The following is a 25,343-nucleotide window of genomic DNA, read 5'->3' as shown; positions in this document are numbered from 1 at the left end:
ATGTGACCGACATCTCCTCAAGTGGTGCCGGCCATTAGAAGAGGCCTGCAAGATAGTGTGTGTGTGTGTGTGTGTGTTGTTATCCATTACAATAATACACAAGCCGGGAGGGGCCGAAGTACATTCCCAAGAAGCTTCTAGACATCATGGACATCATAGCTGCTATTGTTCTGGACATTACAGGTTCTGAGCTGTTTAATGTTGTATTGAAATTCACTATGGCAGCTGTTGTGCCGGTTCTAGATAACAGGACGTCCTGAGCTGGATACGGTCACTGTACTGGTGCGTGAGCGTGTACCTGGTGATGTTGGGGATGCCGCGTGTGTCTATCAGGTCGTTCTCCGTGTCCAGGAGATGGGAGTTGTGGTTCTGGAGCTCTAAGGGGGACGTGTAGCGTCTTAGCCGGAGCAGAGCCAAACAAAACTGAGCACCCATTTCCTCCAGCTCACTTGTACCGATCTGGAGCCCCTGCAAACACACACAGACCTGTTACAAGCACTATTTGTAAAGGATCTGTTTGCAAAATGACATCCGAGTTACATTTTAACAGAGGACGTCTGTGATTTCACATCCTGATCATATATATATATATATATATATATATATATATATATATATACACACACAGTGGAGGAAATATTTATTTGATCCCCTGCTGATTTTGTAAGTTTGCCCACTTACAAAGAAATGTAGTGTCTGTAATTTTTATGGTAGGGTTATTTTAACGTATAGAGACAGAATACCAACCAAAAAATCCAGAAAAAAAAAAAAAAAAAAAACATTAATAAAGGTTAGAAATTGATTTGCATTTCAGTGAGTGAAATAAGTATGTGATCCCCAAGCAAAACATGACTTAGTACTTTTTACACAAACCCTTGTATATATGGTCATTAGGGTTATCATACACTAAACTAAAACTTACACTAATACTGTTAATTTAATAAACTAAAAACATTACTTAACCAAAAATAAACAGCCAAAATAAATAATCATTTCTGTAGGCAAGAAGCTATCTTCACATATTGGACTAATCTGATCAGTCCGTGAAACTAACTAAAACAGTCTGTGCGTAACTCGGCGGATCTCTGATGCATACTGCACACCGAACTGGAAAGTGCGTTCTCAGTCTAGAGAAATCTGTGATTGGCAGGCTGTACACAACTTCCTCAAGCAATGGCACACAGGTGGTTTTTATCAGTCTCCTTGGAAGCAAAGTCGTGTTTACAACGCACTGGGTCCATTCACTGAAAACACTAATCACCGGATTTGCCAAAAGTTTGTTATTAATGAAATGAAACCTTTGGAAGATCCTTAGAGTTTTGCTTGAGGTGCTTAGTAGCAAGTAAACCAGACACCCACGAGCTGATTTGTTTTCTGTCTGTGAAGTAAACAGCACTTACTGGATTGCTATTGTGCTGATCACATTTTCCACAATTCTCTGTACAGCTTTTCACAGAGACTGCTGAACTGGAGTTTATTATTGTTTTATCCGTTTATTAGCTTAACCCGCTGCTATGACATAAATGCTTGACATGTCAGTCAGATGGTCTCTTGCAATTTTAGGATTAGACTAAAAACTTAAACTTAAATTAAAAATAATTAAACATTTTAAAAGGGGAAGAAAGTAAAAACGAACATGTACAATTTTAGCACCAACAGACTGTAAATAATGAGAAGACCGAAAAGGTTGCAAGCTTGTAGTAGCAACGTGAGCAAATATTTAATGACTCCAGGTACGCACACATTGTTATAGAACTATAGAGTACTGTTTTTAATGGGACAGTGCATTAGCACAGCACTAATCTAGTTATTGTAAAGTTTCATTTTGTTACTATTATATTCACATACTGGAGAGAAAGAAGCTTCAGCCATGTTCCTTGAACTCACAGAGGCGCCATTATGTGTCCTACAGACAGAAGACTGAGTAACTATTACAGACCTGAGCCCACTGCATCTCTCACACATGGCCTGTAGCGCCATCTACTGCTCACACTCATTAGGAAACCCTCATTTCAGCATTTAGTTAGAGAAACAAGCAGTGGTCATCACTTTTGATCATATTAATTAGTCAGGAAACTGGAAAACATCTGTTCAGCTCTTGCGAGTCAGTGGATTCTGTTGGTGTTTTTTAGGTTACTGCTTTGCAAAATATCAAACATGCAGCTAGACTGAATGACATTGTCACATTCCCTTACAAAAGGCTAATGCTTCCTTTAAAAATATTTGAAAGGCTCAATTAAACATATTATTCTATTTATTAAAATCACTCCATGCACTTTTGCATCCATTCCTTTTTCCTTTTTAACCATGATAAGGAAAAAAACAAAAAACAAACAAATAAACTGTTGTTGCATTTCTAAATGTTACATTAAATTTAGAACTGTACGCACAATTATTTTTGTGCACTGCATACAAAATAAAAGTTTGTTTCAGACTTTTCACACCTTTATTAAACATTTTAAACTATGGGAATTTTTTTCATCATAAAAATATATATTGATTTTTTTTGAATTAAAAAAAAAAAAAAGCCACACAAGGTTACATACAGATAATTTTATGCACATAACCTACTCCAACTTGGGTCACTCAGAGTACAACTTATTAAAAAATTAAATAATATAATTTCACCTACTTTTCAAGATATGGGAACAGCTGATTAAATGCAATGTCATTTATATGTCATCAGTATTTCATACATGTTTTTAGGCATGCACATATTAAGATATTTTGAACCTTCAAGGTCATAAAACATTTATGCTTTTTTTGTTGAAATTCAAAAGCAATCGGTTACCATCTATATCTGTAAATAGATGCTAGAGGGAGCTTTTAGTGTAAAGTGACACTAAATCATGCTAAATTAAAGAATATTAATCAACATTAAAACCTCAAACTAAAAGAAAAAAATTATGCTAATTATAAATAAAATGTATATGTATATATATATATATATATATATATACATATATATATATACACACACACACACACACACACACACACACACACACACACACACACACACACACACACACACACACACACACACACACGCATATAAAGAAGGTGTATATAATTGTCATGATTTTCAATAAAATAAGAGATTTGAATAAAGAAAATAAGATTGTATTTGCTTATTTATTCATCAGTGTTTGAACTACTGGATTAAAGAGGAACTTCTTCCATATTTCATTTCAGGTTTAAAAAAGGAAAAATTAATGGATGCAAAAATAACATGGTCTTTGATGTAAGATGATGGAGAGCCCAGAGTGCGCAGAGCTGAATCAAGACAAAAATATGCTCAAAATGTTAAATGTTTTGGTCACTAAATAATTCCATGCGTGTTATTTCAGAGTTTCACGGCTTTGCTGTTTCATAATTTCACTGGCATAGGGACGCCAAGATGATTTTGGACAGGCTTTGTGAGTAATTCTTTTTACTTTATGAAGTCCAGGGAAGACGTTGTTTTTACTTGAAGGATTGCAGAAAGGCTTACAGCAATTGCTCCAGAACAAAACAACAACTGGTGAAAAGAAAAACATGCTTTTCACATTACATCTTTAAAAAGATGTTAACACAGGCTTAACGGCACTTAACTGGTGAAATCAGCTAAGCACTGTTTTAACTGTGCGTCAGATCTGAATTACAGTGCCAGATGAACACAGCGTGTATTGCTAACACAGCGTAAAGTGTGGCGTCTCTGTCTGGATGAACACTTATCTCAGATGGCTGAATTTTATCACTAACCAAGCTGTTGTTCCAGCCAAGACCTTGTCATATCATTAGATAACTTAACCATCTCACCCACACAGAGAGCCAGGAACCTTGATGTCACACTGGATAACGTTTATCTGCACCCTGCATACGGTTAAAACTGATCCGGTGTTAACAATTTTCATGTTTAAGTGTGTGGGTGTGTTTCCACACCATCTGCATAGGGTTACAATGTGTTCTATTTTGAATGTTTGTCTCTTTGTTTAGTGTTCCCGCACCCTGTAAAAAATGTATTTCCATTAAGATTAATAAATAGCATAAAGAATAAAATAAAATGCTTGATAACAGAATTTTGGTAATTTTTTTCCCATTCATAATTTTTCCAACTCGTTCTAACTGATGCCTCCAAGACTACCAAAATTCACTCTCAAAACTTCAACAAAACTCCTAAGTTGGCCAAGAAGGTAACATTACCATAGTTACATATTTAAATCAACAGAATTCACAATAACAACAAAAACATGTTAGTGCGTCTCTGAAGAGAGCCCCCCCTCACCTTGTATTTGCCCTGGTCGCAGCCGCACAGCGTGCTCTCCATGGTGTAGCTGCGCTGCACTCCGATCTCTCTCCACACCACCACACGCGCCGTGGCCTCTTTGGAGCGTTCCACTACAAAACTGCAGCTGGACAGACTGAACACTGGAGCCATCTGAGACAGCAGCTTAGGCAGAGTCTGAAACACATGATGCACAGTGAGCAGCTTCAGCTTCAAATATATTTCAGAAAGCTAATTTACTTGGCAAGATCAACACTGATAAACAGTGTAAACTTTACACAATCGTTTTCTACTATATCTTTGAGTCTTAGAATTTTTACAACTGAAAATTCTGTCATTTACTCGTCCTCATGTCATTCCAAAATCTTATGACTGACTTTAGTCTGTGAAAATAAGTTACTTGAGTAATGCTTTAGCTGTTTTTGTCAATATGATGTGAGTCAAAAATTTTAAGCTTCAAAAATTACGTCACCTTTATTTCTATAGCGCTTTATACAATACAAATGATGTCAAAGCAGCTTCACAAAAATAAACAGGAAAAAAGCAGAATCAATTATGGAAACTCAATTATGGAGACAGTTCAGATTCTGCTGAAAAGCAGCTCTTAAAGACAATAGTGTCATGATTTATCTCAAGTCAGTGTTGATTAATCATATTTCAATCGTGATCACAATTTCTGCTCCTCTCCATTTATTAAATATAATCGCCTGCGATATTTGCCTTATATTTGCGATATTTGGTTATTTATTCTGAAAACGTGTCATTTTAATCTTGCATTAGTAACAAGCCTCCACAAGCTTTCATGGTTGCAGATGCCAGATGTCAAGAGTTTAAAATCCTTGATTTTTCTTAAATCAATACATTTTCCACCCAGTGGTTTGCTTAAAGTGCCCCTATTATGGGTAATGAAAGGTTCATATTTTGGTTTTGGGAGTCCCTTACAACAGGTTGACATGCATGCACGGTCAAAAAACACTTTCATTGTCTTATAATATGCATTTATTTTTACTTTACTTGTTCAACGTCTTCCAAACGATTCACTCATTGATTCATTTTTACAAACCCCTCCTTTGCGTGACGCTAATCTGCTGTGATTGATGGTCTCATTTTCATTTCATCATGACTGTAATGCCTGATAATGCAGTGTTTGTGAGCACAGTGCTGCTTTGTTTACAGCCGTTACCGGGGAAACCGCTATTTTTATTCCAAAAGCGGCACCTAGTGGCAAAGAATAAATTTGCATTTTCATTCAGACCAAAGCTAAAAGACCAACAAGTGGGTGGGTAATATGCTAATTTTTCATGTTGACGTCAACATGAAAGGGCTTGGGATTCGTTTTAAAAACGATTCGTTTCAATGATTCAGAGTCGACTCTTTCTTTTGAAAGACAATAACTTTATACACGGTGTACTTTCAGATTTAAAACTTCGCAGGATGTTTTCATTCACTTAGAGCTGTGTTACACACTGCATGAAAGCTCATTTTCATTTATCCATAATAGAGGCACTTTAATCTTCCCAAACTGGCAACCATGCACACTAGCTCTCTCTGCATTACAGAAAAATGCACTGATGAGCTGAAAACACCAGCAAACATGACAGCTGGAGTTTAGTCATCACTACTGAGATATTCTGCTCAAATAAAAGTCAAATACAGCCAGTCTGGTTTCTTTTACACAGTCATTTGGACTATTTGCTGCTACTAAACCTGCGAGCAGGTATAAAGGATATCATGCATTTATTCCATTCTAAAACAACTGAAAAATTCATCAAATATCTTTATTTGGGTTTTGTGTTACACAAGCATTTCCGTTCACAAATTAGCATTATTTGGTAACTAGTTCCTTTAATATGTAAATTTGAATAGTTATTTATAAAAGCCATTTTTGAAGGTTTGTTTTCATAAATCATCTGGATGGACTGAGGAGAATCTTTGTATATTGTAAATGTAAGAATATGTCTACGTAATACATTAAAACCTGCCAAAAAGATGCCAATAAAAGATTTAGAATGGTTAGCATATGAAAGCGTGTTACCCTGTATCCAAGGTCCTCCTGCAGGTCACAGGTGCTGGTGTTGGCATTGGTCTGCCACACCGTCTCCTTAATACTACAGCCGTACATGAAAACGTTTTTCTTCCGTGAATGCCCATGATAGTCACAAAACACCTAAACACACAAAGTTAAGAGACTAACGAACTGCTGATGTCATTAAACCATTCTCTCATATCCAGTGTGATGCTCTCTCACCAGCGGAGTTCTTCCTGTAGCTCTGAGGTACTGCAGGAGACTCTTGGCGTGGTAGATGGTGGGGTGCAGCTCGGCATTGGGGCTCTGCCACTGCCTGTTCAGATCCTCCCCACTCAGAGAACAACGATGACTGAAGAGTGAAAACAAAGAAGAGTGGAAACATGCGATTACAGATAAAGTGTGTGAAGAATGATTGATGATTCAATTTTGTTACACATAAGCTTTCAAGGCTACAACGTGGCCATAACATTGTTTTTAGAAGCTGCATTTAGGCATATTTACACACACAGTTCAGAGGTGGCATGAATGCATTTACACAACAATTAGAATTGTTAGAACCAACATAGAAGACGGAGGTGATTTGTTTTGTTTGTTGACATACTTTCCATTGATGACGCCATCAGGGTTGAGCATGGGGATGATTTTGAAGATGTAGCTCTCTCGTAGACTTTGGGCTTGAGGACTGCAGCTCATGAGAAACTCTAGAGTGCCCTTCATCACCCAGCTAGAGTTAGTCTCTCCAGGATGCACCCGTGCAGACAGAAACACCACTGGACGGCTTCCTACAAACATATACATTACACCATAGATAAGCGTGCCACACCTGTTCACAGAGGCTGAAAATGACAATCTCATTATTGACAGTTTGCATGAAAGAATGGATGGGAGAGTACCTGAGTGAGCACATGCAAGAATCCATAGGAGAGTACCTCAGTGAGAGCATGCACAGGTGCACACAAGAATACATAAGAGAGTGCTTGAATGAGCGAATGCGCAGGTGCATGCAAGAATGCAATAGGGTATATGCAGGCCATTAAAGAACAGTGTATGTGAATGCATGTAAATGAATTCATGGTAGGGTGAACGCTAGAATACACTCTTGAGTGTATGAGAGGCTGAAGTGACAATAGCACTAGGAACCCTGTGGATGAAAGAATATGTAAAGGAGCATGTAAGAACTCATGCATGTGAGAGTGCATAAAGAGGCATGTGAGTTTTCATGAAAAAGTGCACTTTAGAGTGCATGGCAGCATGCCTGAGAATGTGCATGTGACAGTCCATGCAAAAGTACATAACAGTGTACATGAGAAAGTGTGTGCTTGGAAGTATGCATGCAAGAGTGGATAGGAGAGTGGACTTTAGAAAATGCACTCGAGCATGTCTGCGAAAGGGCATGAGAACATATGTAGGTGTTCATTCAGAGTGCATGGGAGTGTGAATGCAAGAGTGTTCATTAGAGAGAGTGATTTAAGTGTGCGTGTGAAAGGGTATCAGAATGTATGGGAGTGTTCTTCGGTGAGTGCATGAGAGCAGACAGCATGTGAGTGTGAATGTGTAAGCATGAGGATGCATCTGAAAGTTCCCGTGAGTGTGCATGAGGATGCATGTGAGTGTTTATGTGAGTGTGTGCATGAGGATGCATGTGAGTGTTTATGTGAGTGTGCATGTGGATGCATGAAAATTGTTAATGAGCGTGAGTGCATGTGAGCATGAATGAGGACACGTGTAAGTGTTCATGAAAGTGGATGCATGTGAATGCATGACATGTTAATGTTCAAGAAACTGGGTGCATGAGAGCCTGCATGAGGACGCATGTGAGAGCATTCAAGTGAGTGTTTGCACTTACATGAGAATATACGTATGAGTGTGAGTGTGATTAAGAGGGCATGCTGTTTCTTGCCAAATGAACTGATAAGCTTTCCAGCTATGGCTGTAAGTTTATCAGAGATGTTCTTGTGTGCGTGATACATACTGAACTGGCTGATGTGGTCATTGCTGGAGGATTCTGGCATGGCTGTGATGGTGAGCAGGGGACAGCTGTTTCCTCCCAGCGTTTCACACAGATCATCCTGTCTGTAGTAGATCTGAGCAGTACGCAAAGCACTCAACTTCTGCAGATGCATCTAAACGATCGAGGAACAAAATGAAACGGAATCCTACTTTGCATCCCACTATACAGCGTGCAAGATTAGGATGATGATAATATCATGGTATATTAAAATAAAATGGCATATGCACTCTGATGGTATCCATTTTTTTGAAGCATGCTTACTGGGCTAACATTGCCATTCTAAACAAGCTGTGCACTAAATTACTAGTCCATAGCTTCAACAGTAATACTAAATATTAAGGTAAAAATTGGCTACAGTACATCATAGTATACAATAAACAGTCTATAAAGGACACAACTATATGCACCCAAACTGTTATATTAATGGGCTTCTAGTTAAGACACATTCAGGTATTACTGCACATCAGATGCATCAATTTAGGAAGGGTACATTTGTATAGTACCTTCAGCATTGAGTAGGTGTATGGGTAGTGGTAGGCAAAGTAGCAAACATCATCTTTATGCTGAAAGGTCACAGTGAAGGTCAAAGTGAAGTACGATTTGCCCTTCTGACCCCCGGCTGCAATGGAGCTTCGTGAGAAATGATTCCTGGATAGATAGGGATAGAGGTCAACTTAACTGTATTTCCAGTGCATGATAACCCACAAATCAATTTATTTTCAAAGACTAAAAATATAATAGCAATGGGTAATCAGACAACATGGAAATGATGGTTCTTACTTGTAGTAACAGATGTCCGATCCTGTTCTAACCCAATGGGGGCTGCCGTTGATGGCGTCCTGTACAGAGTACATGAGCACTTGCATACCTGTCACACCATAAACAGAAATCAGAAATCTGACAGACATATTCTCTGAAGTTGAAGTTGGTTAGAGATGGGCTGACCAAGAATATGCAAATAGTGGAATATGCTACAACACCTAAACACACTTTATGTAAATATGTGCACACAATGGCTTTTAGTTCTAGCACTATTCATAACTTAGTACTTTAGTACGAGGTTACTTAATAATCCAGGTTAATGGCACAGACATTTGAAAGTAACTACTGTATATGTGTTTGTGCACTTGAGTAGAGTTTGTTTCTGAACGAATGCTTGAAATGACCCACCATAATTGAATTGGCTGTTGGACTTCTCACAGTTGATTATGTTGAATCGATAACGAACTCCAGGACGCATATTGCTCACCTCGAAATAGAACCACTGGTGATAGTGATTACTATTGATATCTGAGTTCAAGATCAAGTCATACTCAAACCTGCCGATAGAAACAGGCAACACAAGGAAATGAAAAACAACAACAACAACAAAAAACGGCTTCTTCATTTTATGAAAATCACATTTACAGTATACAACAAAAAAGGCTCATATTTTAATTTTACACATACTTTCTGACTTGTATTGCTTTCCGTAGGTTTCCAGACTCAAACTTAGAGTTGAACTTCAGAGACTCCCCGTTGTCAGTGACTGGACAACTGAAAGAACATTTTTATATTGAAGATTCATGCGTTTTGAATAACTCAGAAATACAAAAGACAAGAGCCTGGGTGTGTCGGAAACTATAAATATATGTCATTTATTGTTCTATTCCTATCCAAAAAAAAAAAAAAGATACAGAAAAGTGGCATTACTGTCAACAGTTAGTGTTTGGCCGATATATACCAGAGGATATGATTAATTAGTATTGATTCACATTGTGCAAAATGCAGCTCCATGATAGCACATGGGTGTTCATTCCAAACAAAAAAGTAAATAAACAGTATAAAATAAATAAATGTAAAAAAAAACTAACATTTTTATAAAAATAATAAAATCTACAACAATTATTATTATTATTATTGTATTTTTTATATAATTTTGTCATGACTATAAATCTAAAATTCTTACATTAAAAAATAATCTTACCTATATTTCATAAAAGTACCTTGCATTATTTTTATTTGATTAACATTGATTTTTGAATCAGTTTTCCATAACAAAAAATGTGTAGTGTTGTAATGTAAATGTGTTGTTGTTGTTACAAAATTATATATTTTTAAAAAATCCGAAAAAAAAAAAAAAATTTAATTGAATTTTTTTATTTAAATATTTGCTAGTTATGTCTAAGCCCACTTGAATTTGTTTAGCTCTTCCTAGCAAGACTGTTTCAGTGTCCTCTTGTGCACACTGACCTCTGATTGTCTAAGTCATATACGACTTTATCGAGGATGTCACTGGAATGAATGAGCCTCTCAATGTCCTGGAAAATCTTCATTCTGTTGAAAAAGAATGTCTTAAGTGAATAATTCATTTTGTCAACTTACTTTCAGCCATGGAGCACAAAATTAGATGTTCTGATAAACTTTCTTTTCCATATAAAGCATAGAGTGACTGGGAGCTGTCTATAAGTTGCTTATTTTGGTCTGACTGTCACACAAAACACTTCAGAAGATTGAGAATATAGTGAGGTGGACAACTTTGATGCTTTTATGTTGTTTTTTTAAGCTTGACAACCCCTGGCTTTTGTTGTATAGAAAAAAAGCAGTGTGAACATTCTGCTCAACATCAGACACAGGTTTGGAATATGGCACAGAACTGCTTTAAATTAGACTTTATTAAATAAGACTAAATAGTTCACACAAAAACAAGAATTAGATGAAAATTTACTCTGAGACCATTCAAGATGTACATTAGAAGAGTTTGTTTCTTCATGGGAACAGATTTTGAGAAACATAGCATCACATCACTTTCTCATCAATATATCCTCTGTAGTGAATGGGTGCCGTCAGAATGAGAGTCCAAACAGCTGATAAAAACATCACAAGTAATCCACACCACTCCAGTCCATCAGTTAACATCTTGTGAAGCAAAAAGCTGCATGTTTTGTAAGAAAACTTTTTAAACTTTAAACTGTCACTGCTAGCCAAAATATTTAATAATTATTAATCCATAATCACGCTTCCACCAGTGAAAAAGTCTATCCTCTGTTGTCCTCTCACATTAAAATCCACAGACATATTTGTTCAGAACTGTTCTGGCTTGTAAACAGTGCTTGATCTGAGCATATTTCTCTCCTGATTCAGATAAGACTACTTCATCAATATTATGGATAAGACTCATATTTTAGCCAGAAGTAAGGGTCTGAAGTCAAAAACACACAGCTTTTCACTTCACAAGACATTAATGGACTGGAGTGGTGTGGATTATTGTGATGTTTTTATCAGCTGTTTGGACTCTCCTTCTGACGGCACCCATTCACTGCAGACGATCCACTGCTGAGCAAGTGATGTGATGCTACATTTCTCCAAATCTGATGAAAAGAAACAAACTCATCTACATCTTGGATGTCTTGAGGGTGAGTTGATTTTCAGCTAATTGTTATTTTTATGTGAACTATTCCTTTAACATTTCAATTACAGTATTTCACAGCAAAAAGTTAGTAAACCATTTGTGTAGTACCTCTGCACACCATAAACCCTCTCTAGAATGGGCTCGCGGAGGTTGAGTGCCACATGCCCAAAGTAATCTGGGTAAGCCACTTCTGTGTAGGCGGGTACTGAGCGGGTGCTCTTCACCATCTCCAAGTAAAGGTCAGGGTCGTGCAGCGGCAGCAGTGCTGCGGTGTCTGGCACCTCCAGCACGGCTTGCTCCCCGCCCTCGTCCTGAAGCCCATCCACAGAGCCTCCATTCACCCCACCATCTACAACCAGACGGCCCAAACTACAGACCAGATCATGGTCCGCTGTGCCCTCTGGCCTTTTTGATATGGAAATGCTGTCCAGCTCCAGAGGTGATTCATCTGGCCTGGGCGTCACAAGGTCCTCTCGCAGTGGACGTCTGTTTTGAGGCCCCAAGGAGCTCGGCGTGGTGGGAATGATGATGGGACGATGAAGCTCTGAGTTATCACTTGATGGAGGGATGATAGATCTGGGGCTTTCAAAGTCATTATCCTGAGAACAAAACAGAAAGTGATCATCCTTGATGATTAAGAGATGGACACTCATGTTACAAAAGTCAAGCTGTTACATAGGACAAGTATTTTTGTGTCTGCTATTTTGCAATCAATGGCATTTTTATTGCCTTATTATCATTTAATCAGAAGTGTCCTCACCTCAAAAATCTCGCTGAATTCCCGACAGAAATACTCGTAGGCTCTGAGCTCATCGAACGGACGTGTATTCACCTGTATGGGCCGCAGTTTCTTGATATCTGTCTCTATGTCATCATCATTCTGCAATGCATAACAAACATCAATTATAAAATCAGCTTTTTTGATTGCTCTTTTACGAATAATCTGACCCACATTTAGGCCTATGAGTAGAAACAGCAGATCACTGTATAGGATTGTGTAAACACTGCATGATAGAATAAAGGTTACCGGCTTGGAAGTACTAAACTTTACTAAAAACTGATCATGATACCTGTGTTTTGTGACCGGTTTCATCATCCTCATATTCCGTTTCATTTTCTGTGTCGACCTCCGTGGCTTCATTCTCATCGCTCTCATCAACTACATCATCCACTAACACCGAAGACACAGAGATCCGTTACCACTGACACCACTCACGTCAAACATCACTCACAACCAACATTCAGTACCAGTTTATAACTAAAGAAGTACACAGTTTTGAAAAGAAAGTAGAATATAAAAAAAAATAATGGATGGGACTTATTTTTATCCTGGTAATTGATTAATAAATTATATAATACCTAATAATACCAGGAACATACAGTAAATACAGTGCATTTTGACTTTAAGGTGAGATTGAGAATTATCATGCAACAAGACCAATAACAATGATACCGTTCCGGCGGCTGTGAGTGTGTTTTACCTCCAGGCGGCTGGTTGTACAGCTGCGCCACAGGGCCACCAGCTGCTATGTGTGGTAGCTGGTGGTGAAAGACACTTTTAATAGTAGGCAGTGGTAGGCGGTTCTTTGGAAAGCACTTCCTCATAATTAGGCTGGAGGTATTGACCAGTGGATCCAGCGTCCGGACAGCCAGGCACTCCTGAAGCACATCACAGTTATATATCTTCATACTGTATACTTCCATGAGAGTAAAAATGAAAGACAATTTAATCCAACACTTTCATACAGTGGATGTGTTATAAAGGATCCTCATCCCATTGGCGTCTATGAAAGCCTTCCTGCCAAGCTTAATGTTAGTGAGGTTTTTGATGCATGCCAGAATGCTCTTGCGGATGACCACATGGCGGTGGCGTGTATCATGGCGGTGCCAATCTTGGTAGATTGAGAGTAGTGTGGGAAGGTATCCTCTGTCCACTGCACGCCGGGCATTCATTCCTGAAGAGCACACGCACAAGACAGCTGTGATAGACGTCACTAACCCAGCTGCAACATCATGTATTGTACTCATATATATATATATATATATATATATATATATATATATATATATATATATATATATATATATATATATATATATATATATATATATATATATATATACATACACACACACACACACACACACACACACACACATATATATATATACATATACACACATATACACACACACACACACACACACACACACACACACACACACACACACACACACACACACACCACATATACGACACAACACACACCCACACACACACACATATATATATATATAATATATATATATATTTATACACACACACACACACACACACACACACACATATATACACACACACACACACATAAAAAAAAAAAAAAAAAAAAATCTATATATACACACACACATATATATACACACACACACACACATATATATATATAAGTCAGTTTTATACAATTTAATGTATTCTTGCTGAATAAAAATATTAAATACTGACCCCAAAATTATACAGAATATATAACAGTAATATTTAATATAAATAAATAATAATATAAATAAATATAATATAATATATAACTCATGGAGTTTGTACAAAAAAGGTAATTAATTCTTAATTATTTACAAATAAATAAGGACGATAGAGGGGTAATAATATGCCCAATAATATAATAATTGGAATAATATTTCCAAAAATCAATAGCAAAACAATATTACATTTTATTTGTATGGACATTAAAACACTATTTTCATTCTAATTAAGCACTATTTCCATGTATATTTTTATTGCAATAATGTATCTTTATGATTGATTGATTTGTTTTTTTTGTACGTTTGTGTGTGTGTGTGTGATATTCCAATTATTCTTATTACTGTAATAACAATAATGTGAATAAATATAACAATGCCTAAATTAATAGTACAAGAAACTACCCTGATTTAATCACCATTACAATTTAAATAACTCAGAGTTTATATGAGTTATATGAGTTTATATGAGTTCATCCAAGCAGGCATCTTACCAGACTTCAGTAAAGCCGCCAATGTGTCCAAGGTCACCCTGTTTCGGAAAAGACCAAATTAATCGAATCAATCAAACAAATAAAGAAAAAAAAAAACAAGTGAATCACATTTTTAGTTGTCACCACATATTTGGTGATCAGTAGCATTCTAGTAACTGTTAGTGCATTATAAGTGCGTTATATGTTTTTCAGATCTAGTAAACATGAACACACGACATACTTCATCAGAGTGGTGCTCTTTTTGCTGAAGGGTCCGATGATTTCGAACATGATCTCCAAAGCGCCACTCTTTCCCAGCGACACGGCATTTACCACTACAAGAAAAGACAATTGCATTAATGCCTCACTGTAGTGATGCACTAAAGAAACGTAATCCTCATCGTAAATGTACTACAGAGCACATGAAGTGAGTGAACGTACAGTTGCTTGAGTAGACCCGAAGCACCTGAAGGCACGGCAGCAACAGCTTGTGGTTCTGCAGATTATGCTTCACTAGATTCAAAGTCACATTCAGAGCCCCGTTCAGACGCGATTTTACGCCAAACTTCCTGTCTGAAGAGGAAGTGATGTCACTGGGAACTGCTCATTTGTCCACAGATACAAACAGATAAAAAGATAAATCTGTATTCACAAGACAATGTTTGGATTGTACCAAATCTAGTGTTTGGCAAAGCTAAATCAAGTGTAGTTCTGGTGTCCTCGTACCTTTGGGGCCGACTTTGACCAGTAGAGTATGAATGTGTAGCATTAGCTCCTCATTGGCCGGAGGGTTTTTGCTGGAGCTCACCAGCATCTGCAGCAGAATGGCTGTTCCTCCTTTAGACACAAACACGCCGGTCCTGCGGCCTCCACCTAAACAAACACAGATGCTAAATTACGCCTGCTTTTATATTTCAATACCATGACTTAGGTGCCCTTGAGAAACACATAAAACCCAAAACCTCCCCACACGCCCCACAACAAAAAAATCTCCCCACACCTCCCCGTGTGTGTTCACACACAGTGTGTGTGTTCACTGCTCTGTGTGTATGCATGCACTTTGGATGGGTTAAATGCAGAGCACGAATTCTGAGTATGGGTCACCATACTTGGCTGAATGTCACACTGATGCAGGCTGAAATTTCACTTTCATATTTTCAAATTTCATTTGAATTTGAATTTTATTTAAAGTTTTTGTATTTTATGCAGTTTTTATTTTTTTATATTTCTATTTAGCTTCAATTTATTTATATATTTCATTTTTTGTTATTTTTAATTTTGACATATGAAATAATCTAATACAAATCAGATTTTTTGAAATGGAAGAGTGTTTTGAACCTTTAGACAAAATACAAAAAAACAAGCAAAAAAACAAATAAACAAATAAATGTGTTATTGATGAGTATCGTATTTAATACATCAGGCGTTTATGGATCATATAGTATAATACAGTAAAAATATAGAGCTCAGACTTGAGGTGGTAAAAAAAAAATAAAAAAAAATAAAATAACTCTGTTTTATTCAGAGGCCCACACTGAGCAAACTATACAGTTTGGTGCAGATGTTTATATTTACATGAACAAAAAGTTGGAAATTCTGATAGCTTGTAATGTAAATTAATGAGATCTTTATAAAAGTATAGCAAACTATTTACTGTACACACATGCATAACTATCAGTTGGGCCAGATTTAGGGGCCATTTACATGACAACGTTTTCAGCCAAAAACGAGAAACCTTTTTATGCGTTTTGCCTGTTCGTTTACATGACAACTGCGTTTGGGGGACTGAAAATGCATATTTTTGAAAACGTGTTTCAAAATGCAAGTTTTTAAGTTGTAGTTTCTGTGTAAACATCTAATACAGGAATCTTTGAAAGTGCCCACTACTGGCCTGGCATACGTAATACAGCTTTTTTGGCCATTTTCGTGGATATGTGTAAATGCGAATAAATTTGAAAACATTGTAGTGTATACGTGAAACTTTTAAAAGATACAAGAGAAAACTTTTCCATTTTTGGCTACATCGTTGTCATATAAACGTAGCCTTAGTAAACGGGGCAAATTGGCGTGAGAGTAAAAAATAGCGTTAATTTGTAGCGTTAAAAAATTGTGCAAATACCAGTAATTTGACGAGCACAAACCTTAGTAAATCGCATTGCGTGATTAATTTTAATACTCTCCTAATCCATAAATTCTGATCTGAAAGGAGAACTCTACATTCTATAAGGTCATGCGCAAAAATTACTTTCCACACCTTTTCAGCGCTAATTCTTCACTGCGTGACATTAGTAAATCCTGACAGTACTATTTTAACGTCTCCAAATAATATGATGTTTTATGATCAAAGCTCTGTAGTTTTTATTGTGGGGGCAAAATATGATGTTTGAGAAATAAAACAAATAAACGACCCTCAGTAGACTGATAATAATATTTAAAACTATATATATAAAAAAAAAACTGATGAATATGTATAATCAAGTAAATCTAAGATGCTTCAGTACAGTTAAGTGTTTATTTTGAAATATTACTACCAATATAAAAGTTAATGGTGTAAATTGTGTACAACAGGTTAAGGTTATTTGATTATGATTGTAAGAGGCCTTAGAAATTTGGGTATCAGCTGATACAGGATGCTTTACAGAGTTAAGTTAGGCATATAATATTAATATTAACACTTTAGTACAGGGACCAGTTCTCACTATTAACTAGTTGCTTATTAGCGTGGCTTTTTATTAGTACTTAAAGCACATTAATTAGGAGTTGATTGAAGCAAAATGCATAGTTAATGGTTTGTTAAGAGCGAGAATTGGACCTCAAAATATAGTGTGACCGATATTTGATTTAATTCTATTTTATTTTCAGCTTTATTTCAATGAAAAAATTCAAATTTTAATAGTTTTAGTTTTAGATAACAATAACACTGAAACTCACCCACAGTCAACAGTTCATTCAGGATAGCGAGGATATTGAGAGTGGTCTGCAAATCCTGCGTATTCTGGAGAAAAACAAGCGGATTAGCAGCTGAAAAGCACTTCAAGTTGAGCTGCGATGAAAGGGATGTGATTAAAGTCATCAGTACCTCCAGAGACGACAGAATGACCTCCATCCCGCCAGAGCCTTTAGACGTCACCTCCTTACGGGTCTTCTCTGAAACACCACCAAACATAATTCAACTGCTGTATTTCAATTAAAATAATCAGAAACACATTCCAACAATATAGGGGCTAATCACTGATGACTATAGTTTATCCATATTTTTGATGGCTTTACTGATTTCTCATATTATTGTTGAGTATCACAACTGGGCCCCTATACATCAAAGTATAGGAACAAGTCATGTGAACTTAATTAACCCTGCTCAGTTTATTCATTTCAACTGGTGACCTTCAGATGACTAGAACACTAAACTAGCACCATACAGTAGGACTTGCATTTTAAGTTCAATTCAGTGAGAAGTTCAGCATTATGTGTTTTTATTTTTTTCTGAAACATCTGACACATTTAAAATCCAGCAGGCATGTAGCACTCAAGAAATGTCTCCTTGGCAGAGAGCTGGGAACATAAGCAGTAAAGAGCCTTTCATGACACAGGCCTTGAATAACTGAAATGGTTTAGAATGGCATTCGGCCAACAGAGAGGTGTGTGTGTGTGTGTGTGTGTGTGTGTGTGTGTGTGTGTGTGTGTGAGTGTGTGTGAGTGTGTGTGTGTGTGAGAGGAACTGCCTCAGTAACAGCTGAATCATAATTTTGCATTATCGGTAGCCTATAAGTAGCCTAATTCAGACTATAAGGAGGCCTAAATAACATATAAAAAATAATTTTATGCTTAGATCTCCTGAACAAAATTAATATATTAATTATGGGGGGGTCATTAAATTAATAAAAAGTGACGGTTAAGACATTTATCTTTTTTTAAAGCAGTTTTCATATAAATATGAAGCAGAACAACTGTTTTCAACATTAATACTTATACTACTACTAATAATAAATAGCAGCATATATTTATTATATATAGTAATAAATAGTAGCAAAATAGCAGCAATTAGCATATTATAATGATTTCTGAAGGATTAGAAATAAATTACATTTTAAAACTTATTAAAATTGAAAACTGTTATTTTAAATTGTAATAATATTTCACAATATTACTATTTTTACTGTATTTTTTATTTTATTTTTTAAAAGGCGAAACACCCCATTTTGGTGTTTGCATCAAATTGAATTTACATAAGTGATTTTATATACATAGAAAGCACATTAAATGCAACTAAAGTGTCTGTTTTTAATTTTCAAATAAATTTTGTGAAAATAAAATGTCAAAATATGGGTGAAATAATGCTCCATATTCATTCAGCGTAACTTATTCTGACCTGTACTTACTAAAATATACAAAAGAAAAAGTGCTCATTGTAAATTATATTATATTTTAAATTATTAAAACTTCTTGTTGTCAAAAGGGTAAAACCTGGTTTGAAAGATATTGGAAAGACTGGTAGAATGACAATTCATTAGTTTTTGGGGCGCTGCACTGTGATCCTTAAATAGAGTCATTAATGATTTTTTTTTCTAAATATGCCTGACAAGATTTTTTGGAATATAAACTATTGTTACACTGAATTACATTTTTTTCTGCAAATCATGGTAAAAATAGTCATTAGTCAATAGTCATTAATGTACGAAAAAAATAAAGCTGTATTGTTCTGATGCTTGAAAACCGCAATGAAAATCTCTTTAAGAGAGAGAGAGAGAGAGAGAGAGAGAGAGAGAGAGAGAGAGAGGGAGAGAGAGAGAGAGAGAGAGACCTCTAGGCTAAACCTTTGGCAAAAATATTGACGTACTGTATGTTGACAGGTCCAAAAATACAGCACAAAGTACAATAGAAGCATCTGTAAACTCAACATGTGACAGACTAAAGACCACACGGTCACGTTAAAAAAAACTTGAGCAACATCACAAGAAATAAAGCAGTCAAGAACTTCTATAATCAACACCTTGTGAAGAGTAAGTTTGGTTGGCGTTAAATATCATTGAGTGTGCTTGAGTCATGCATGCCAAGATCCCTCTTAAATGACAGAGAGACACAGCGAGAGACACAGCCGCTCCATCTACCATTAACAGCAAAAGAACTTGTTACATATCCCAGCATGGATGTACACACACACACACACACACACACACACACTTACACACACTTAGATAAAAAGTGCTGTGCAAATCAGAAAGTGGTGACACGGCAGAAGGCTGGACAGCACACACGTCAGGCTGACGCAATCTCAACTCTCCAGTGGACACAGAGTAACCGCAGGGATCAGAAAAAACCTGAAGGCATTTCAAAACCGAGCCAAGTATAGACTAACAAGATCAGCACAAACCAAATGGTAAGAACATGCTAAGAAATTTCAAACTAAACTTTTATATATTTTTATCTTTAATGCATTTAATTGCCCTTATTTTAAATGTAAACATTTATGCAACCTGAAGTACTGTTTCGATTTCTTTACCTGCTTCAGAATTGTACTGAAAAAAATAAATGTTACTCATTTAAATTTTATTAATAACAAAAAAAAAAAAAAAACCATTAAAAAAAAAGAACTTCCACTATTAAATAGATAATAGAACAATGCATTAAATAATCCTATTTATTTAAGTGGTTAGTCTTTTGTTTAATAGAATGCTAGTTTGTTCATTCATAGCAACACTACTGGTTGAATTTTACTGATAATTTATCATTAAAAAATGAGCTAAAATGAAACTTTTAATTATTACTATTACACTGAAACTCAACATATTTATTAATTTAAATGATGTATTACATGATAAAGTTGAAATGCATTTAATAAAGATTTGTTGCAGTTCATCCGTTTCATTAATACTAAACGTTCAAACTTTACTGATAAAACTGCAACTGACTAAAGTTGAAATTAAAATTACTATAAAATTCATTTTTACAACACACATTACAGACGAAATCATGATGTTAATGATTAAGATACTAAAATGTCTCATTTTAATTTTAGAGTAGTTTACATATGATGATGATATAAATAATCAAGACGTTGAGATTTGCTACACAGTATAAAATAAAACTGACATTTTAAAATCTGATTTATCATAGGGGCTGCAACACTTAGTTAAGCGTGAACCTTTTTCTTTTTTTAATAACTAACCTTCATGTATCATAAGCATTGTTTGGAAACGTTTCACTTGAGTAGCAGCTGTAAGAAGCAGCTAAACATAATGAATGTGTGAGCGTGTCCCGCTCTAATCTTACCGGGGCTGCACGGGCGCCGACACAAACCTCCTGTCTTCCTTCTGGCATGGCTTCTGTAGTCCATCTTTATTCCCAACACATACCCAACCCACTCTTATGCTTCTTCTCATAACTTGTATGCACTCCAGCGCTTCTTCCATAACACTGGAAAAAATTCTACACCGGTGTACTCATATTTCACACAGAAGCAGAGCCCTCCCACTGCCCAGGTGCTGTCAGTCAAAACACACGCCTTCAAAGCCCACAGCAGATCAATGACAGTCATGAGCCTGAGAGGATATGGCCAAGAATGTGAGGGGGGACTGAACGGTTAAAGAGAGAGAGAGAGAGAGAGAGAGAGAGAGAGAGAGAGAGAGAGAGAGAGAGAGGTGACCACTGGGAGACATGGGAACACTTGCTGACGGAATCGCGTGGGGGTCACTGTGCAGACAGTGTAGATATTACACATATGCGGTGTATGGTTACGGGCAGCAGGGGTCAGGGGGAAGAACAAACCAATGCTGGATGTCCCAGAGCTGTCTCATTTCACAGCTGATCTCCTCTGAATCTCAGGGCCTGTTTCCACCTGCATTTAACGTAGGGCTGTGCAAACAATCAACTGCGATTACTGACAAGCTGTGCAAAACCACGGTCATATTTTGCACATGTTTTGCGCAGCTTGTCAGTGAACAAAGGCTCTGTGTAGTAAATGCTGGGCCCCATGAAAGCACGCACGTATAGAGATTTACCGCTGATTACAGAACCAGCTTTACTGACGAGATGTGCATTAAATACCATCCGATATTTATTGTGCATCCCTAGTAAGTAAAGCCGGTTCTGTAATTAGTCGTTAATCTGCTTTCAAATAGAGCGGCATTTACTACACCGAGCCGTAGTTCACTGACAAGCCGCGCAATATCGCATTCATTATCGATACATCGGCGATAAAGAACGCGATATTGCGTAGCTTGTCAGTGAACTACGGAGACTGCATGAGCTTTTGTGCTAAACACAGCTATAGCTTCGGATAGAAAAAGAAAGAAAATAAAAAGACGAACTGTGCAAATGATTTGGTAAATAGCAGAGACAGGCCCGGTCCTATGGGGTGCTCAAACTAAATCAAGAGCACCGTCAGCTGAAGCTGTAATAATAGCATATTATAACAGATCTGGCAAACGTTTGCGTTTGCGTTCTGCTCTGGCTTCTCTTTACGATACATGTTTGCAACATTGAGACATATCTGTTTCAGATATACAGTATATGATTTCTTGATTTGACTTGAAACGCCGGGGTTTTGTCCAGTGTTGAGTTCTGCACCCTCCCGAATCTTCTCATTTTCACAAAGTGCAAGAGAGATTTATCACACAGTGTAGAGATATTCATTGCTTATAACTGAGAAATACGATGAGTGACAGCTTTTTAGTGTTTATAGCGCTCTTTGCGCCATAGCAATGGACCAGTACAAAAATATATTGTCAAAATAGATATGCATTAAGGTTAGAGCACCCTAATTTCAGAAGCACCCTCAGTGATCTGATTCTGGAAGTGGGCCTGAACAGAGAACACCACAGCTATTCCAGCAGAAACAATAAGAGAACTTTCCTGATGGGGGAAAATAAATTGCTTGCGAACTCGTACAAGCTTTGTTTTTTTTTGGAAAGTGAACTAATGTAATGTACATATATTTTATTACACATTTATTACATTTAATTATTTTCATTTTATGGTCCATAAACACTTAGTTTACCATTATGCTACAAAGTCTTCAATCAACATGAAGTAGCTCTAAAGGTACTCAAGATTAACATGAGATTGTCAGAAACCGTGTGTGTTATGTTCGCTTTAACCAGCAGTCGATTACTATATTATCAGCAAAAGTCAATATGAATTCCATTCAACAGTAAAGTCTAATGACTTAATGCTTATTTGGCTACTGGTTAGCATTAGTTAAGTAACTTTATATATCATCAAGACAACATTTCTATTTTCTGAATTTTGCACAAGAAGATTAGAAACTTGTAATAATTTGATTTGGACTAAATCTTGGTTTTCTTGTGCATGTGTGAAGGTGATGATCCCACATGTTTGGTGTGTCAGGTCACCTTGAGTCTGGAGGAGGTGCAGGATTTTGCCTGTGATCTGCCGGATGGCGTCATTATTGGAGACTTTATGGTCCTCGTTCAGTCTTTCCAGCTGACTCAGCAACATCAGCACCCGGGAAGCACTGGGAATACAAGAAACCATCACAACAGGCCAAGGATGCCATCACCAAAGCTTACTACACAGGAAAGATGTCTCGCACCTCTTTAGGCAACATCAGACAGTCATCAAACTTCACAGAGCTGCTAATGAATATGTGTGTGTGTGTGTGTAAGAGCGGGAAATCTAACCTTTTTTCTGCCGCCATTTTGGGTTTATTCATTTCTTGTCACATTCAATAAGACGTCAGACTGACTGCCAAAGGGGAAGGAAAATTTTAGAAATGCGTTTATGTAGAAAATCGAATTTAATTTATCAAGAGTATCAAGTCACACTAATGCTTTAAACAACAACAGCATGAGCTCATCCAGCAACACTATGCAAGGCTACTTGAAACATAAGCATCCTACCTAGTCAAAGATGGAACAAAGCAGCAAGGACTGTGTCTCAAAACCTATTTATACAGCTACCCACCTAGCAGAGCCTACTGGGCTGCCAAACTAGACAACACTGTTGGGTGTCATTGTCTATCAGTCAACACAGACAGCATTTTTGGGCACCAAACCCTAGAAAGCTTACAGTATATATAACATTTAGGGTACTGTAGTATACTGGACCATTTTTGGGCATCAAAATCAACTGAGCAATCTACTAAGATCATATTTTGTCAGCTGATGTGGAGAAAAACCAGCTAGACTGAAACCATTAGTCAGTTATTTTGATGTGAAAGGAGAAGCTGGTGTTTCTCAGTGCATGGTGATAAAAATATGGTATTTATTTATTTATTTAATTATTGTATTTGCCTTTGATCGAACAATTTAAAACTGTCAACATAGCCTTTATGTATAAATTTGCATAAAGAATGCACAAAAAATGCATTTTTGGCCATCAAACCCTAGAAGACTATTAACATATACAGCATTTAGAGTATAAACGCCTGTCAGACACCATTTTTGGGGCATCAAAACCTACTGTACTCCCTACCTAGAACACATCTTTGGGCTTTATGGCCATTCTGCCTATATAGACTGCATTTTTAGGCATCAAACCATAGAGAGCTTCCAGTATATACAACATTTAGGTTATCAAAGTCTATTATAAAGAATGCATTTTTGGGCAATAAAAAACCATAGAGAGCTTGCTATATAATGTATGCATCATTTAGGGAATCGAAGCTTATATAGGATTTTTGGGCATCACAATCCACTGAGCTTACCACCTAGACAGCATTACTGGGCATTATAGCACTTACTGCATTTTTAAGCATCAACCCCCAGGGAGCTGCCAAATATTTCTGCGTGTTTTAGCCTACCTGCCCACACTGACAGCATTTTTGGACATGAAAACCTACTAAGCTGCCTACATAGACAGCCAATTTAGAGCATTATAGGCCGGCAAACAAGCTGTCTATGTAGGGAGTCTATTTGGTTTTGAGACACGGCCTGTGTGCAAGTATATACCAAATATACTGTATTCACATTAGGTTTTCAAAGGAAGTTGGTGAATGGTGAATGACACTGTTTACAGTAAGATGCAGTTCTTATAATGAATAATTAATTTCAGTGTCCTTGTCAGATATTAATCTGATAAACCCCTGCTGTAAGAAGTCGAGTCATGATCGTGTCACATCCAGAGACAGCTCCACTGTTAGCACGGATCCGCTAACGGGACAGCTGATCTCTGTCACTGCCAGAGCAAGAGACAAACACCAGAGCAGAGATTAAAATACATGCGTCTACCAACCTTTAAAGCACGCGAGCCCTGCGCCATCTGAACTCCTTACAGCGCGTTCTCTTGGCAACACACACACACACACGAGCCCCCTGATGGTGTTATTATTTACTCTAACCCCCAGCACACACACACACACACACACCCGGAAGTGAGGGCGCGTCCAGTCACAGCGCTGGCGCAGAATCCATGATCTGCACGTTATCTGCCGCATCCGTCTGAAACACAGATGATTTACAGATCAGCTTCCGCCTTCTAGACCATGACGCAACGCCGACGTAACGTAACGTCAGCTGACGAGGATATTTTGTTTTTGTTTGTTTATTTGTTTGTTTGTTTGCCTATGATTGAACAACTTAAGACTGACATTTATTTGGAAACAATATCTTTTAAAGTAAAAACTTTGAAAAATTTAAATTTGTATTTTTTTTCTTTCTTTTGTATACCCCTGACATGTTTGT

At 37.0% G+C, this 25,343-nt stretch overlaps 1 protein-coding gene across 5 annotated transcripts in view; it reads right to left on the bottom strand.

The window, feature by feature from the left end:
* LOC109057341 (cytosolic carboxypeptidase 1-like) overlaps window positions 1-25,343 on the bottom strand; it is a 30,493-nt gene that overhangs the window by 3,436 nt on the left and 1,714 nt on the right. Inside the window, exons 2-26 of one of the 5 annotated variants that reach the window (XM_042762806.1) lie at window positions 25,028-25,100; window positions 23,343-23,406; window positions 23,055-23,176; window positions 17,783-17,850; window positions 17,635-17,698; window positions 15,430-15,576; window positions 15,145-15,303; window positions 14,945-15,038; window positions 14,725-14,762; window positions 13,445-13,653; window positions 13,180-13,357; window positions 12,769-12,869; window positions 12,459-12,578; window positions 11,807-12,297; window positions 10,540-10,623; window positions 9,757-9,843; window positions 9,478-9,626; window positions 9,088-9,175; window positions 8,811-8,955; window positions 8,269-8,419; window positions 6,898-7,078; window positions 6,516-6,645; window positions 6,303-6,434; window positions 4,268-4,444; window positions 299-468 (exon numbers count right to left, since the gene is read on the bottom strand). In XM_042762806.1, the coding sequence (XP_042618740.1) occupies window positions 299-468; window positions 4,268-4,444; window positions 6,303-6,434; window positions 6,516-6,645; window positions 6,898-7,078; window positions 8,269-8,419; window positions 8,811-8,955; window positions 9,088-9,175; window positions 9,478-9,626; window positions 9,757-9,843; window positions 10,540-10,623; window positions 11,807-12,297; window positions 12,459-12,578; window positions 12,769-12,869; window positions 13,180-13,357; window positions 13,445-13,653; window positions 14,725-14,762; window positions 14,945-15,038; window positions 15,145-15,303; window positions 15,430-15,576; window positions 17,635-17,698; window positions 17,783-17,850; window positions 23,055-23,176; window positions 23,343-23,374 (3,317 nt within the window). In that variant the 5' untranslated portion in view covers window positions 23,375-23,406; window positions 25,028-25,100. Of the gene's footprint in view, window positions 1-298; window positions 469-4,267; window positions 4,445-6,302; window positions 6,435-6,515; window positions 6,646-6,897; window positions 7,079-8,268; window positions 8,420-8,810; window positions 8,956-9,087; window positions 9,176-9,477; window positions 9,627-9,756; window positions 9,844-10,539; window positions 10,624-11,806; window positions 12,298-12,458; window positions 12,579-12,768; window positions 12,870-13,179; window positions 13,358-13,444; window positions 13,654-14,724; window positions 14,763-14,944; window positions 15,039-15,144; window positions 15,304-15,429; window positions 15,577-17,634; window positions 17,699-17,782; window positions 17,851-20,973; window positions 21,258-23,054; window positions 23,177-23,342; window positions 23,407-24,894; window positions 25,101-25,343 lie in introns of those variants that run through there. The other 4 variants (XM_042762805.1, XM_042762807.1, XM_042762808.1 and 1 more) reach the window with 4 other exon arrangements.

Source organism: Cyprinus carpio, chromosome A8 (assembly GCF_018340385.1).
Source record: "Cyprinus carpio isolate SPL01 chromosome A8, ASM1834038v1, whole genome shotgun sequence".
NCBI lineage: Eukaryota > Metazoa > Chordata > Actinopteri > Cypriniformes > Cyprinidae > Cyprinus > Cyprinus carpio.
This window is presented reverse-complemented; position numbering and strand designations above follow the sequence as displayed.